This window comes from Telmatherina bonti (assembly GCF_933228915.1).
Source record: "Telmatherina bonti genome assembly, chromosome: 17".
NCBI lineage: Eukaryota > Metazoa > Chordata > Actinopteri > Atheriniformes > Telmatherinidae > Telmatherina > Telmatherina bonti.
The window spans coordinates 29,965,496-29,982,443 of NC_136615.1; the positions used below are offsets into that span (position 1 = coordinate 29,965,496).

The window sequence follows — 16,948 nt, forward strand, 5'->3', positions numbered from 1 at the left end:
GTATTAGCATGGTAGCATTTACTAATATGCAAATATTTGTAATACAGTTGCAAAGTTCAGCTCTGGCAGTTTAAAAAAAAAAAAAAAAAAAATGCTTACAATAATTACACAAACTTGCTGGTGTGTAGCAGGTTTTTATGTTTGCCTTAGTTTAGCTTGCTAACATGCTAACAAACATAACTTATGACCAAACATGAAAAAAAAATTATGCTAACAAAAGTGTAGGTTTAAAAGTTGTTTGTGGATGATTTTTAATTGTTTAGGTCTTTTTGTATCTTCAAACAAGTATCAAAAGTTAAACAGAAGCACCGAGAAGCTTTAATATAGGCACTATGGTACTTTAAGTTAAGCAGACATTAATAAGCCATAACATGTTGATGTTTGGCTACCGGTAGTTTAAATTAAGATGATTTCCTCAGGTGTGTTTGCATGGTAGCATTTGCTAACATGCAAGTGTTTGTCATACAGTCACAAAGTTCAGCTCAGACAGTTGACAATAATTACAGAAACATCATTGTGTTTTTAGGTTTTTATATATTCATCCTAATTTAGCATGCTAACATGCTAACAAATCCAAGTTGTCAACTGACATAACTACAAACTAAGTTTTAGAAATGTGGGGTTGAGAGTTTATGGATCATTTTTATTTACTTATTCATTTATTTAGTTGCTATTTAAACTGTAATTTTCTAGCAATTAAGACATAAGGTGTAAATATAAAGTAGCTACACTGTAACACATTCTGATTCATTATACGGCGATGCACAGCAGCCACATTGTCACATATTTAAATAAAACCAGAATCACCTCTAAATATGACTTTATATTTAATGGTAACAGCAAATAATTATTTAATGTTTGGGAAAACATTTAAAATCTTCATGGATCCAGCCACTAAGAAATCTTAACAGAGAATAAGGAAATGCCTAGAAGCTGAAGAGGAACAACGGAAACTCAAATACTAGCAGCAAAATGCACAACATCAGGAGGCAGAAAAAGCAGCTTCATAGTGTTTTACAGTTGCAATAAATGATATTTATACATTTAAAAAGAAACTGGTAATAATTATGGGTATTTCAGTGATTTGGTACATTCACCATGTTTGTAAAAGCGAGTGAAAGAGGCAGAGTGAAGCTGATGGGTGGAGTTGTTATGAGGTCCCAATGTCTCCATGCTGTCGGTTCCAAGTATAGGTGGATTCTCACTGAAAAAAAGAGAAAAAATAGAAATAAATGACATTAAGATAGTGTTAAAAACCAAATAATGACTTATGTCTAGTGTCTTTTTTTTTTGGATATATCTATGTCTCTAGACCTAATGTCTCATAACCCCCTGTGGATTTGACAATATTGCTTTTTATAATTCTAATAATTACTTTAAAAAAAACTTAAAAGTCTGTTCAATATTCTGTATAGTAAGCAAATTCTAAAACCATAAGAACAGTAAATAACCTAAATATATTACACCCTCTTCACTCAGTTTGGGAAAAGGTCTCCCCCTGGTGGCCTAGTGTTTTGTTTTCTTCTACAAATGTACAACTATTGATCAATTCACTGTAATTTATTATATAGTACATGACTTTAACTGTAATACTTTCATGCAAAACAGGATTTTCCTGCACACGGGTGTTTTGTTTTTGTGTAGCAAGTTGTTTGTTCTCTTAGGTTATTTGACATATAATTTTATTACATACTAAATTAGAAGAGAGAAATAAAACAAATATAAAAAAGTAACAACAAATAAAATATAATGAAGCTTCAAATTGAAAACAAAAGCAAGACTAATTAGCAGTAATCTAGAGTACAGTTTATGGGTGCAATACCTAAATCAAATGTGTTGATGGAGTAAAAAAAAAAACCCAAAAAAAACCAAACAAAATTCATGACAGCTAAAGTCTAAAAACAGTCGGGAAAATGCAGGTTATTTAAATCTATATACTAAATTTCAGTTACAGATAAGTTAAAAAACCCAGTTTCCTTTTTTCCTCCGTTCTTTTGAATCCCAGCACATTTTTCAAAGGCACTGAGATCAGATTAACTTGGACATCTGCAGGCTTCCCGCAGAGCCTGACTGCTTAACGTGGGCTGAAGAACAGCTTCATATAAGCCTGAATTAGGATTTTGTGATTATGTAAGAGAGAGAGCTTTGGAAATGGCAATTCATGGAGGTTTCTCAAACTGTCACGGATGTAAAGATGGAGGGTGCAGAGGCTGGAAAAAGACAAAGATGAGTCATATGGTGCTGGATGTCATCACAATCCGGCGGGGCTCTCAGGGCCCTGAGGACACCATCAAAGACCAAAGCTGACCAACAGGATGAGATGAAATGCATGTGACAAGGAAGAAGATATGTTTGAGGGCAGCTTCTAATGTTAATGATTCAGAGAATGATAAGAACATGTTTCTATTTTTGCCACAAAGCGTGTTCTGATGTGGTAAAACTGAGTCATTATAAGAGTTTTCAGCTCAGAGAAGGAGATTAAATTTATAAAAAGGTATGTGAATGAAATTTTGCTGCTTACATTTTAAGGATGCTTGGACCCAGACAAGTGATCAGCTCCAGCTGGGTCGCCTGGGTGAGTCTGTGTTACGCTGAAAATGCAGAGACACCCAGTGACCCCTGAGCTCTGAAAAACATTTCCAAACATGCCGCTGCCCCCAAGGACTAAGGCCAGACTTTTCTGAAATACTGAACTTTATACAGATTAATAAAACAAACTGTAATGTTGCCAAAATGTAGTTTTGAATTGGGAAAAAAAACATCATAATAGATTTATATGGGAGAACAGCCTGTCGGCTCACATGAAAAATGAAGGACACACAGATCATGTCAGATGAGACTTGACATCTCTTACATTATGAGCTAATTCAAGAAGCCTCATAGCAAGTCTTTTCTTGCTTGTTTTTGCATTTGAGGTTTAAAATATCATTAATTCGTATGTTTACATTCTTGCCTTAAACAGGAAGAGATGGTATCATTCTCTTCCTGTTTAAGACAAGAATGTGCTCTCTTTCTGTTTAAGGCCTCTTCCTTTAATGGGAAGCTGTTGTCAATATTTAAAATAGATGTAGCCATCCATCTGAAAAAGGAAACCACCGCAGTACTTCCTCATATAGACATTTGGTTGAGAAATGCGAGGATCGGGAAGACGAGCTCCTGTACTTGACAACAGTAATGTCTATGGTCCAACATGAATAGGTTTCAGACAGCTAGCTTTGCGTACTGCACACATAAAGTGTAAACGTAGTTTTGTTTAGCAAACAGCCGGAGATAGTTGTAGCAGTTAAAAAAATAACAACAGAATAAAATATTTGTTTTATGTCTATTGAATTGGACAAAGACCAAATAATTATTTCCGGCTGCTAACACTTTATGTTGCTAGCATGCTAAGTTACTGGGCTAATAAAAGTATCATAATATTCAATACACTGAAAGAAAACAAAACCCAAAATGTTGTCCTATTCCTATATATATATATATACATACATATATATATACATATATGTATATATATATATACATATATGTATATATATATATATACATATATATATATATATATATATAATATATGTATATATATATATATATATATAATATATGTATATATATATATATATATATATATATATATATATATATATATATATAATATATGTATATGTATATATATATATATATACATATATATATGTATATATATATATATATATATATATATATATATATATATACATATATATATATAATATATAAATATATATATATATACATATATATATATATATATATATATATATATATATATATATATATATATATATATATATATAATGTAATATATATATATATATATGTAATATATCTATCTATATCTATCTATATCTATCTATCTATATCTATATCTATATGTCAAGATGTGTGGGATATTTACTGCAACACGGCCAAATCAGTGGTTCATTAATGGGAAGGTGCATTAGATGACACGTTTAATTCAATGAACCAATATAATTCAGCTTTGATTGTATAGCGCCACTTAACAACAACGTTGCCTCAGGACACTTTACAGACACATCAGTCCAAGGCAATTCATTAATAGCCTGGCAAATAAAAACCAACTGATTGCATCAAATCTTGACTTTGACTTCGATTTCAGTAAATCAAGTGTGTTGTTCCTGGGAAACACTAAAACCTGCAAGATGACGGCGTTCGAGGACCAGAGTTGGAGACCCATGGTTTAACTCATGACTTGCCTACTAGTTGCTTTCACAAACTGCAAAATGCATTTAACTTATGTATAATCCACTAATGAAACAAAGTAGTGAAATTTAACATCGTACCAAGTAGTCATCCTCCTCAGAGTCTGATTGGGCCGTGCTGAGAGGCGGCAGAGGATCTTCAAGAGCGATCGTTAAACTTGAAGCTCGTCGATCTTCACTGGAACATTAAAATAAGTAAAAAGTGTAACAGTGTACATCATACGAGTACAATCAATATTTTTCTCTTTATTTTTTCATGATTATGATTTCACTGGTGGCATCAGAAAGCCTTCAGAACTTTTAACTATTTGCTTTTAAATGGGCTCATTCTGACCAAAACAAGTCTAACAAAAGTAGATCCCTCTCTGCTATAGTTAACCTTATAAAGCCAAATGTATCATATTTGATAGATACAGTCTGAGACATTTTGCAGCACTTTATGGATAAAACTTCAAAATCAAATTTAAAAGCTCAAAATCCGGTTGAACATGATGATGCTGGTCTTCTGTTCCTAACAGATACCAGGAAGCAAAAGATTACACAATAATTTTGACATCACAGTCATAAATGGTAATTATTCTCTCAAAACATGTTAGTTTTTTTTTTAATACATTTTGGCCAAAAAAGACCTTATATTAGGTAAAAAAAAAAAAAAGGACTTTTCTTCCCATTTTCTCAGGAGTCGGGCTGTAAAGGGTTAATTGTTTAGTATGTATAGACAACTCCAAACCAAACATCATCTTAGAAAAAAGCTTTAATCTCAACCATTTTTATTACTATCTTGTCTTCATACATTCTGACTGAAAAATGATGAAAACTAGTAAAAAAAAGTTTCTTTTTAAAGCATAATTAAAAACTCATGTTGAACATGCTGAAAAGCTGCAGTTAAAAACAAAAACATGAAACAAGGAAAAAATAAAAAATGGTGTCCAATCAGGAGGATTAAAGGCTGGTGAAAAGAAGTGTTTTGAGCCTAGTTTTAAGAGTCAGTAGAAGGGACATATCCGACAGATTGGTGGGTTTCTGAGACCTCTGAGACTGAAATTCGAGTGTGGTACCACTAACAGTCCCTGGTCAACCGACCCGCCGGACCTGGAGGAGGAGTACGGGGTTAAAAGATCCACGATGTAAGTGGTCGCCAGTATATGCAGGACTTTATAAACAAAAATAAGTTTAAAATCAATTCAGAATTGAATTGGCCAGTGGAGGGTAGCTAAGATGGGGGAAAAGTCTGTGTGCAATGATCTGAACCATTTATAAGCAGCTGAGAGATGACTGATTAATGCCAGGGTAAAGTGAGTTGCAACAGAAGGAAATAAAGGCGTGGATGACTGTTTCAAGGTCCTTGAAAGTGAGAAACGGTTTGAGTTCTGTGATGGTGCAGAGTTGGAAAAATAAGCTTTAACCACTGATTATAATTATATCAGAGGTGGTAGTAGTACTGGTATTCTGGTAATTATTGTAATTATTGCTGTGTGGATATCTCATTGTAACTTATTGTTGTACTTAAAGATGGTGTATGTGTATACATGTATGTGTGTGCATACATGTATACACATACACCACTGCTTATAATCTTATAAGCAGTGGTGTAATGGTCCCTTGAGAAGTGGGTATACTCCAATTTTTTTGCCCTTGTTTTAAAAAACAAAACAAAAAACAAACAAAAAAAAAAAAGCCCAGAAAAACATTGTTTCATAAAAAGTGACATTTAAGACTTCTCTGTTTAGTTTACCCCAAAAATCCACCAGTTTATTTGCTCAATGTCACATAATTTCTTCCAGGGAGGAAAAGTTATGAAATTACTAAACCGATACTGACACATAGAGCTGGTGAGAGACAGGCTCATAGACTTATGTACATATATCTTCATTATGTCTATGGTCAGGCTAAAGTTAATGCAGCTGATGGTTAACTGCACCGTTGTAGCATCGGTAACCTTAGCTGAGCTGCTGGGTAATGTAGCTACATGTGTAGGGACATTTGTAAATGTAAAAGCAGCATCATATGGAGCTTAGAGGTTTAGAAGTGGGTATACTCTATGCTGACCAAAAAAGTAGTGAGTATACTCCGTATACTCACGTATACCCTGGACTACACCACTGCTTATAAGGTTATTATTATTATTACTAATAATGATGTTGCTGTGCTGCTGGCACATGGGTGAGGTTTCTACATAAGCCTATGCTTCTACCCACTCCATTTGAACTTTTGTTTTTGTTTTGTCTTTTGTTTTTGTTTGTATTTCGGTTTTGCATTCAAGATGTTGAAATAAAATTTTCAATCAATCAAACTGATCTGTTAGTCAAACCGATGAATCAAAAGTGATTCCAAGGACATTTTTACTTAAAGTTTCACAAAAGTGGGCGTGTGACCAAGACAGTTGGCTCTCCGGCTGAGAAAAATTTCTGATTTACTGTCGTTGAGTTGAACGAAGTTGGCTGCCATCCAGGCCTTTACATCACTGATGCAGTTGTGAATGTTGGTGATTATGGGTTGGTTGTTGGGTTTAGCCCTATTCTCTTTGTTTTACCAACAAACCACATGTAATAAATAAATTACTCGCCTACATCGGTGCTTTCTGTGTAGCATTTGTACGGGATTACCGAAGTCTGAGAATCAACGATATTTACAAATATCTCCGGGATATGATGTCGGCTAAGTGGCTGATTTAAAAAGAAATCTTACCCAGTAGGCTACAAAGAGTAAAAAGTAAAATTGTCAAAAAGCACATTGCAGTGCTTGAAGTGATCCACCATTTGTACGCTTCAATTGCTCCTTTTGAGCTTTTTCTTTTTGCCACTAAATGTTATGGGCTGATTGGGTCTTGCTGGTCAAGAACCCAGAATGCAGCTCAATTCAATGCAGCCTTCATCAAAACAGAAATAAAATGTATCCAGGAAATAAATACAGCTAAATCAAGCATCATATCCTGCCCATTTCTGACCAAATCAAAGAGATGTCTGTTGGCATTGGTTTATCGCATGTAGGACCTCCGAGTTCAGCAAAATATTGGAGGTAATTCGATCTGGACTAACATCACAGATAATTTCTGCAATTATTACAAACTACATGTGGTTCCTAGGTCAAACTGAACCTGTCAGAATAGGGTTTATCAGAGGAAGATAGAGCTGGGTGTCATCGGCATGATGGTGGACAGAGATGTTGTATTTTTGAATGACTTGACTGGGACCTAGGACTGAACCTTGAGGGACTCCGCTGGAGACAAAATGGTGAAGCAAAAAAACATAGAAGACTGAGTTATGAGACTTGCATAAATAGTACCTGTTTTCAGGATGCAATTCATCCTTTTGGGTAGTCTCAGAGGAGAGAGCTGACTTTGGAAGAAGGTCTGGTTGTTTGGAAGAACTATAAACTATAAACAAATAAACACCATGAGACAGTGAATGAATAAAAATCCTCTGAAAATATGAAACATTCGCTGATGTATGTTGGACTCACAGTTTCCATCCAGGTTGTCCATGCTCTGCGTCTTCTTCTCTTCCTTCTTGTCCTTCTGCGGGGACAGAAACTCCTGGGAGGCGGACTTCCCAGCATAGAGAGAGTTCTTCTTTCTCTTTGAAGATGCTCCTCTCAAAGCTGAGATGCACCAAAGAAAAGGAAGTGTATTAAAAGATGAACGCTAATAGTCAATGCAGGAATTTAAAAGGTTAGGACTTACGATGCAGCTTTTTGAACACAGTCGAGCCCATGAATTTCAGAAATCTGTCTGCGTAAAAGCTCGGCCTGTGAACTGACACGGTGTCCTGACATGCATAGAAAGATGTCACATACAAGTACAATCAGTACATCAGTACAAAGTGCAAGTGAAAAAAAAAAAACGTAAAGAAAAACACACCCCATCGTACACAAGAGCCTTCCAGGAATGTTCCATCTTCTTAATGAATCTGAGAATAGTTGAAAACAGCAACTTATGACCAGTTTTGTTATTTATATGCATTATTATATAGTTCAGTGTGGAAAATTAGTAAAGAAATTAATAAAACAGTTAAGGATAAAGTTGACTTGACACAGAAGATATCTAAAAGATTCCTGCAATTCATGGATGTACTCCCCAGTATCACCAATGGACCATCTGTCACTATGAAATGGCAACAACATCTACTTGTGGCCTCAACTTCATTATCGCATCATCAGAACAATATATGTATGTATATATATATATATATATATATATATATATATATATATATATATATATATATATATATATATATATACTAAAGAGAAAATAGGGATCATTTTACCATTAGAGCTTCAAACTCAAAAATAATACCCACAATAATTGCCAATAAGTAACAATAGCTGAATGGAGGTCTGCATTCTCTGTGTACTTTACCTTTAAATGTCATTAAATCTCATTCAATAACAATACTGCAAAGCATCCCAGCCTGTTTGGAAATTAGATCGCAAAACTCTAAACTCCTCCATGCTTCATGCATTATTTTAACCATTTAGCACAGCTTGTCTAGTATTGTGCCTGTATGACATGAAATTTTCCATCTTGTGGCCAATGTTATCATCATATTCTCAGGAAATGTTAAGTCACAGCCAGCTATAACGCATCCTGACCCCACATTAAGATATTTAGGCCTCAGTAACTGGTGGTCATACAAAAAAGTTGCCAGAGATGAGCTTACCTGTAAGACTGAAGGATATCAATGATTCCTAAAAAGATGAGCAGGTTTTCATCCTTATGTTTGGCAGGAATTCCACCCAATCTACAAGAAAAAACAGCACTTTTTAATAGAAACCTATCAGTTTGATTCAATAATATTTATCTGCCTTTATAACTTCTGACACAGACAGTGTGGTTAAGGTGCAAAGAGCTAAGTTAAGGCTAGGTTAGGGAAGCTAAGTGTCACAAAAAGGTTTGTTTCTGCTTACGTTTCATCATCTGCCACTGGTTCTGAGCCTTTCACGCTCCCCTGGATGGACTCGAGGGCGGTGGAGTAGAGGACCTTCTGTCCTCGCTTGCTGTCACATCTGTTTCCTCTCTCCAGCGGCTTCCTGTCCAACACATGAATCCCCAGCAGGAGACTGTAGTCCATGATCTTGAAGCTCTCCAGGACCTGAAGAAAAGAGACAAAACATAAGCAACCTGATAAGAATGTAAAATAAGAGGCCTCGAGTATAAATTAACAAAGCTATAGCTTCATTTATTTTTTATTAAAAAGAGACTGTTTGACCTTCCAGGCACCCATACCAGCAGTTTATAGAGGTTAAACCTTTTTCTACAAACTAAAAGTACAATATGTTAGAAATCTAAATCCCTCTGACCAAACACTGGGTTACCTAACATAAAAACACAAAGGCATTGGAGTTATTACTCCCAGATGGACCAGTTTGTTCTGTACTACAGAAACTCAACCTGCTCATGTGTCAGGTGCTCCGTCCTGCTGGATGTTAATCCCTCATCAAGCGGCCACTGTTGTTTTTCACTAATGAAATAAACAGGCCCAGTCTATTGTAGTCATCAGAACAGCTCGAGAATGAGTAAGCAGGGTCCAGCTCAGTGTACCGGTCTGCAGTGGTTGCATAATGTTATCAATGTGCAGAATTGTGCAGTGATCATCGGCTTAACTTGGTACAGCAATGAGTAAAGAGTTAAACCCTGCTGTGAGTGATATTAGTCTTGAAATGATGAGTTGATTGGACAACCAAGAGATTACTTTTTAAACTTAATATCTCTGAATATTGAGCCCAGGAAACTTTTAGTGCATTAAAGCCACTGAAAATGGATTGATAATGGGAAAAAAAACATCAGTTTCAGATACTGTTTCATTTCAGATATCCTAACATGACAATGGCATGCCTAGCAGTTTTTAGTGTTATTATTATTTTTAATAAAACTAATGGATATTGTCTCTATCTGCTGATTTTGTTCTGTTAATGAGAATGAGCAGCCAAAAAGCTGATTTTTATTTTTATTATCTGGGTAAGAAATTGTCTTTAACTTGCTGGAGACTTATTTGGTACTCCTGCATGAATCCCAGTGATTTCCATGACTTGATAAAATTCATCACAATAGATCTCTCCATCCAATATCATGTGTTTAAACAATAAATTATTGCATCGGCTCATGTCAAAACTAGGGATTCAAAATGATTTTTCTTATTTTTAAATAGCTTTTTAATCGTAATAAATTAAATAATGTATGTAACAGCACCTGGTAGTAACTCATTATCACCACAAGGGGGCGATAATTTACCTTGCACTTTGCTAACTATGAGGGACAAACAACAGAAATAAATACTTAACTATTGCAGGTGTGGTACAAAGCTGTAAAATTCAATGCTAATGCAGTACAATTATAATAAACACACACAGCCAAAGACAAAAATGTACAAAAAGTTCTGTGTGAAACCTCTTCAAGAAAGTAGATTTTAAAAACAAGGTCCAATGCAACCACGGCTAGGTAAAGGTAGCTTATCTTAAGTCTGCCACAACTATGAACAGTCATTTGAGGGTAAAACATCAACCTGATTCAGTAGTTGATGGCTAACTTTGTCACCAGATCATGTAAATGTTATGTGAGATACACTTTACACTTTTTTTTTCTCATCCCAGTGCATCACTTCACAGCAGCATTATGCTTTCCAGGACCGTATCACTTGTTAGCGCATGAAGCGCATTTGATCATATAATTTGGCCGGTTCAACAAAGAAACACAGGATGATATTAACAAGAGAAATGTCAACATTAAACTGATTTTAATTGGCTGGTGAAGGCTCAGAGAAGATACAGGATGAAAGATGGCACCTCAGTGAGAAAATTTGGCCACAGTTCAGTCGTTAGAAGTGAAGCTTTCGAAGTTTGATTAAATATGTTGAGCCAGTTTACTGTCACATCATAAAAAAGCTGCACACTCAGCTTGTGCTGAAAAGTTACCCTTCACCACAGATTCATGGATCTCAATTAAGTCATATGTAACTCTCACTTGAGATTACTGGTAAGTACTCAGCTTGCAAATGCACAGGGCTGTTCAGTAGACCTACACACTATGAGCTAAATACAGAAGTAACTGCATGGCAACTAAAATTCTTGTAACATGGTGTTAACCAAACCTGAGTGTTTGGCAAGTTGAAGTGGTGGGGCTATAGATCAGAATTTCTTTTTGCTTGATTTGACCTCACAATCAAACTATAGTTCAATTCTCTTGACTGACTATGAATCTTATCAAAGTTATTACACTTACCATCTAGAAAGCTAATATGAGCTTCCAGCAGCAGGTTAGCCTGACTATAAAGAAGATTTAAAGTGGAACTATTATGTGCATTTCAGGCTAATTTATTTTTATTTCTGAGACCAGAAGGGCTGGGATTAATGGAGTTATTGTCACAAATGGCTTTATTTACTTCAGACCGACCCTCTCCGTAGGCTGTCAGATCAGCCTGTGGGCAAAACGAGTGGATTGAGACTCTTCCGCATTAAGCCCCGCCTCCCGCCACCGCGCGCACCGCACCTGTTTTCACCGTCATTGTAACATCTCATAAACACAAGGATTAGGCTAATATGAACTCAATAAAAAAAACAAACTACAATGTCAACACATAGCATACAGCCTTACATGTAGGAACCTGAATCAGACCCTGAAAACGAAGTGGAAAACAGCAACCCACAGCAACAAATGCAGCAGGATGTCTCTCTTTGGTAAACTCACCAGCCATCATTGGAAATAACTTTATCCCACGTTTTCCACCTGCCTGATGTATTTGTACATGCCCTTGTTAACCAGTAGAAGGTAACCAATCACCGAACCTTATCCCCTGGGACGTCACAAGGATTTCCAAGTAGAAAAAACTCTCTAAAACGACGCGTTTTTCGTCGCCATGGAAACCGAATGGAGAGAGTGCTGGAACTCAAACTCAAACACGCGTTTAGGTGATAAAAAACAGTGCCGTTCACATGTCTGATGAGGATTCAACACTGTAACACTGTAGAAAGCTCAGAAAACTCCAAATACCATAATAGCACCCCTTTAATGTTAATGTTTTACTCATTATCCAGAGTGCCAACCTCAAAGTCCTGCTATACTAACAGATAAAAGATCATTGTGCAAACATACTCGGCAGTCCCGCTGCAGGGTCTTCATCATGGCGTTGTAAGTATCTGGATCGAGATACAGCCCCTCATGCATCTCCTGGAAGTCCAGGTCTTTGAAGGTGGGAGAGGACTTGGACCGCTCTTTGCGTGAGGCCCGGCGCTTGTAAGAGGAGCCTTTCAGGTCGTAGTTGTAGTGCATCTTCATTGCTCGTGGCAGCACATTGTTCATAACTACCACGCGGACAGTAATGCCACCGCACTGGATGCAGTAAAGACCGTAGAACTTGGGCAACAATGTCCTCGGGTTCTGATTGAGATTCTGCAACGACAGGTAAATGTTGATATGATTTATTGATTTTTAATAAAGTAATTGAAGCAGACATAAGATAGAAATTGAAATTGCAGCCTAAATGATACAATACAAACATAAAACATGACGGAAGTATGGTGAAAATCCGAAAGGAAATGTCATAATCAGTCAGTTGCATGTTTACTGTAAGGCTATCAAGGTTACTGCAGGAAGTGTTTGGTTTAGCAGCTCACCATGTAGTAACCAGGAAGAAGTTTTTGTAAGAACTCAGCCTCTTTATGTTGCACTGTTTTGATGATGAACTCATCGTCGCTGGTGAGGTAGAACCAAGAACTGCTGGCACCGGGATTGGACAGCTCTATCAGTGGTTCTTTACAGATGGAGTACTGAAATTTGAGGTGAAGCAAGAAAACATTTTGCAACTAGTAAAGTGGAATTTTACAGCTGAAAGGGCCAATTCAGAATGATAATGTGGTTTTTGACTGTCTGAGTCGAGACTCTCACCAGATAATCGTCTGGTTTGATGCCAAAGAGTTCTCTGAAGTAGCGAAAAGCCAGCGGGGCGTACGTTTTCAGTTTGAAATCTGGGTAGTGATGGGCTGGAGTCAGGTTGCTACCCTCACTGAAAAACAGAAAATAATTAGAGTATAATTTAACAATGGTTTCAAGTTTTTGTCATGGTCATGCATTACACTTCAAATTTATGTAGCTTGAAATAACATGGTTTTCAGGAGGAGGGTAATATTCAAACAAACTGGTTGGATTTACGAAAAAAAAGTTCTGTGTAATGAGGCCAGTCTAAGATTTAAAGCTAACAAATCACAAAGACAAAGTGTCATCTAATGTGAATTCTATATTTTTTTTTATACTTGTTGCCATAGAATTGAGTATGAATGAGTACATACCTGGGCAGAAAGACACTTTCCACCACAGAGAAGTCCTGCATTAGAACGTCTCTGTCGGGTTTGGAGCTGAGGTTTCCTACAGCATAACCTATACCAAGCTGGATGGCTCCTTTCAAGGCTGCTGCTGTGGGCTTTTAGAAAATAAAAGAAAAGAAAAACAGTTTAGTTATTCTATGGGTCTTTGTATGAGCTTAACATTCCTTTGTTGAATAATTTACCTTTAGCAACAATCACTTTGATTCAAACCAAAATAACTCAAGAATTAAACAGATTAGCAAGTTTCCTTCAGGATAGATTGCAATGACTTTGTTTATCCCCCTTAGCTGTACTTTCTGTTTACTGTTAATAAGCTTGTAAATATGCTCAGAGGTGACGTTAACCTGCTACTCAAACATGATTGCATTGTTACCGAGTGAGCTGTGCTCACAGAACAGCCTTGTGACACACTTAGTTTTGGACTTGTTGTGTAAAAATGATGCTAACAGATTAGCAGGGTAGCTAGTTAAACCTGTTATGACACAAATAAAGCTCACTTTTGAAGGTAAAGATTCTCTACTTATGTTTGAGTATTATTAGAGGTGGTATTAATACATTTAAGTAAGATAAGTAAGAAAATATATAATTCCTATTGCCATACAGAGTCAGTGCTAGCACAAGTAAGGCTAAGCTTTCAACCAAACTGCACAGAAATCTGTGAATTAACAATACTTTACATATTTCCATCATATTATACTATTTAATGGGTTTGTCAGTGTAAGAATTCAATTATTCAAATAACAACAAAAAACCTCTTAAGAACAACACCTCATTTTTTGGCTAAGGACAGTTTAACCAGCGCACTCAACCAAGAGAGTTGTTTTCTAATGGTTAGGTTTAGGACAAGTAAAATGTATGGCTTAGAATTGTTACAAACAAAAGTCAGAATTTAATTTTTTTTACTAAGAGCTGAGTTTGACAAATTTTCACCGTGCAATGACCATTTCATGTTCATTTTTCAGACTAGCTTGTTTTGCTAGCTCATAGCCAAAAAACTAAAATGCTGATGCTATGCAGATACAGTACACTGTTTAAAGTCAGACTATCATTACAGTAGTGTGTTATAGTAAATACCACTTAAAAATAACAGTACTATAGCACAACTGGTAATATAACCATATTTTAAAATGATAAATTTGCATAATTCATCAAAATAAATCCAGGACCTCTTCGCAATATATGGGTAAAACTGATAGTAGTGTGGCTATAACAAATGTTTGATCATATAAAAAGTCACAACATCCAAATATAGAAGCATACTGCATTTGAAGTTATGAGATATTGATCATAATAAAGCAACTGCCACCCCCCCCCCCCCTCCACCCCCCCCCCCCCCCCATGGCATCCATCATAACGAGAAGTTAACAGTTACTTCATATAGGTAGTAATTATTCAAAATAAGAGTGATAAAACATTCACACTATGTACTGTGAGAAAGAAAGCTGTTTAAAAGTGACACCCAGAAAGTAGGAGAAATGACGTTCTGAAAAAAAAAGTTGTGAGACTCTGCTTGTGGTTCTCTGAATAGTAGAGTTGTCATGTATGATACTAAATGTTACTCATTTTTCTAATGACTCTAAAAGACAGTATGGTCATATAAATAGATGTCTTCTAAATTTCAGAAAAATAGAGAATTAAAAAATTTTTTTTATATATTAAAAAAAACCTTTTTTTTTTGTTCATGAATGTAAAAAAAAATGTTGGGACAATATATTTTTTGTTGAAAATTTATGTTGTCCATTCAGAAAATTGTGAAAATTGGAAAACAATTTTTTAAAATGAATCATCTATTAACAACAAAATGGATTTCTTTTTAAAATTCATTAATTTATTCATTCATCATGAACCGCTTAATCCAATTCAGGGTCGCGGGAAAGCTGGAGCCTATCCCAGCAGTCTTTGGGCAGAAGGCAGGGTACACCCTGGACAGCTCGCCAGTCCATCACAGGGCTTTTTATAAAATTATCTGCTTAACTTGTAAAACTAATTTTTCTCGTGTTACTAAAGTATATTGTGAGTTATCCGGCTTTCAATGGCTTTTGAAAACATACTCAAAGAGAAATTTTCAAAATATTTTTCTATTATTTGGTACCTTACAGTAAATAAGAAGATTAGAAAGAACAAAAACGTCATATCATAAACAACTTAAAAGGTCAACATACACTTTCTTTGATGAATTATGCCTGATAACAAAACTACACATAGAAATTATGACTTACCATTTCAAACTTTTATTTATTTCATTTTGAATCTGATGATGATATAAATGCTCACTAACCTTTTTGTGATCCTTTGATGATTTAGAGGTTTTAGTTCCTCCACTGTTGCCTGTAGCTGTTGACATCTTTAGATCTGGGAGAACTTGAACAGAGGGAAGCTCGGCTATCCTTCCTCCAACTTTGAGGGTGACTTCCTTTTTTCCCCTCAGCGATGAATGTGTAGATGCAGTGATTTACCGTCAATGGGCTTCACCGAAGCTGCATTTCCAAGGTATGCTGCTCCTGTAGGCAAAAAGAGCAGTGGTTAAGCAGTGTGCCACATTTGCATGCATGTCAATGCAAAGCAAATGCCAGCTGATGATGGTGAAAAAAAGGATGGCTTCAACTGATTACTCAAATTGCATTAGCAGCTCTAGGCTTATAAAAAATCTCCTGGAAAGAGAAAAGAAATCTATTAGTCTGTCAAGTTAAATTGTTGGTCTTGTCTAAGATTTACAGTAGAGTCGTACAGACCTATTCTGTCTGTGCTGCTGCTAAGTTCTGAGGTGCCTTGGTCAGTGTTCGAGAGTCTTTAACTCCAGAATCCTCAACACAAAACAACCCTTGATCCCAATTAAGAAGGATTGCAAAAACCATTACATACCTAATCCCCCTCTTTTATAACAATGTACAGTGCATTCGAACTTAGCCAGAACCCAACTTTACACAAAGTCTGATTTACCTAAAACTCACCAAAAGCATTGAAATTATTATATGTTTGAGTTTCTTATTGGTGAATCAGAGTAGCCATTATAGTTTAGCCAAAGTTAAGTTACTTTTCTGGACTGTTAAAGGTGTTTGGACAATGGCCTTTTTGAGATGAATCATAAAGTTTGTTGTGGCCTTCTCAGTCATCTCATCTGCTTGCCAACAATAAAACAAAACACACTGAGAATCGATAGTTTTTCAACCCTCCTAAGACATTTTTTGTGTGTCATGAGCAAACTTGCAAAGAGCAGCTCATATCCTAACAGACAAAGTCTGTTTATTTTAATTCCTGCTTCAGGATGTGGTATTGTGGTCTGACTGGAGGAGCATGAAACTGGGTTAAGGGGGGGTCATGAAATAAACGGTGTTTTTAAAGGGGTCTACGTGCAGGTTGTTTGCTTATCT

General features: G+C 35.9%; 1 protein-coding gene across 1 annotated transcript; it reads right to left on the bottom strand.

Moving 5' to 3' along the window:
* Positions 1-2,552: 2,552 nt before the first annotated feature.
* Positions 2,553-15,921, bottom strand: pip5k1ba (phosphatidylinositol-4-phosphate 5-kinase, type I, beta a; the record flags this gene model as incomplete). The annotated part of the gene is made up of 13 exons (XM_079257145.1): positions 2,553-2,591; positions 4,341-4,437; positions 7,545-7,635; positions 7,722-7,859; positions 7,942-8,026; positions 8,119-8,167; positions 8,921-9,001; positions 9,168-9,352; positions 12,349-12,645; positions 12,870-13,022; positions 13,141-13,258; positions 13,542-13,672; positions 15,856-15,921. 13 exons carry the CDS (start codon positions 15,919-15,921, stop codon positions 2,553-2,555), a joined length of 1,530 nt encoding a protein of 509 aa, XP_079113271.1.
* Positions 15,922-16,948: the final 1,027 nt, after the last annotated feature.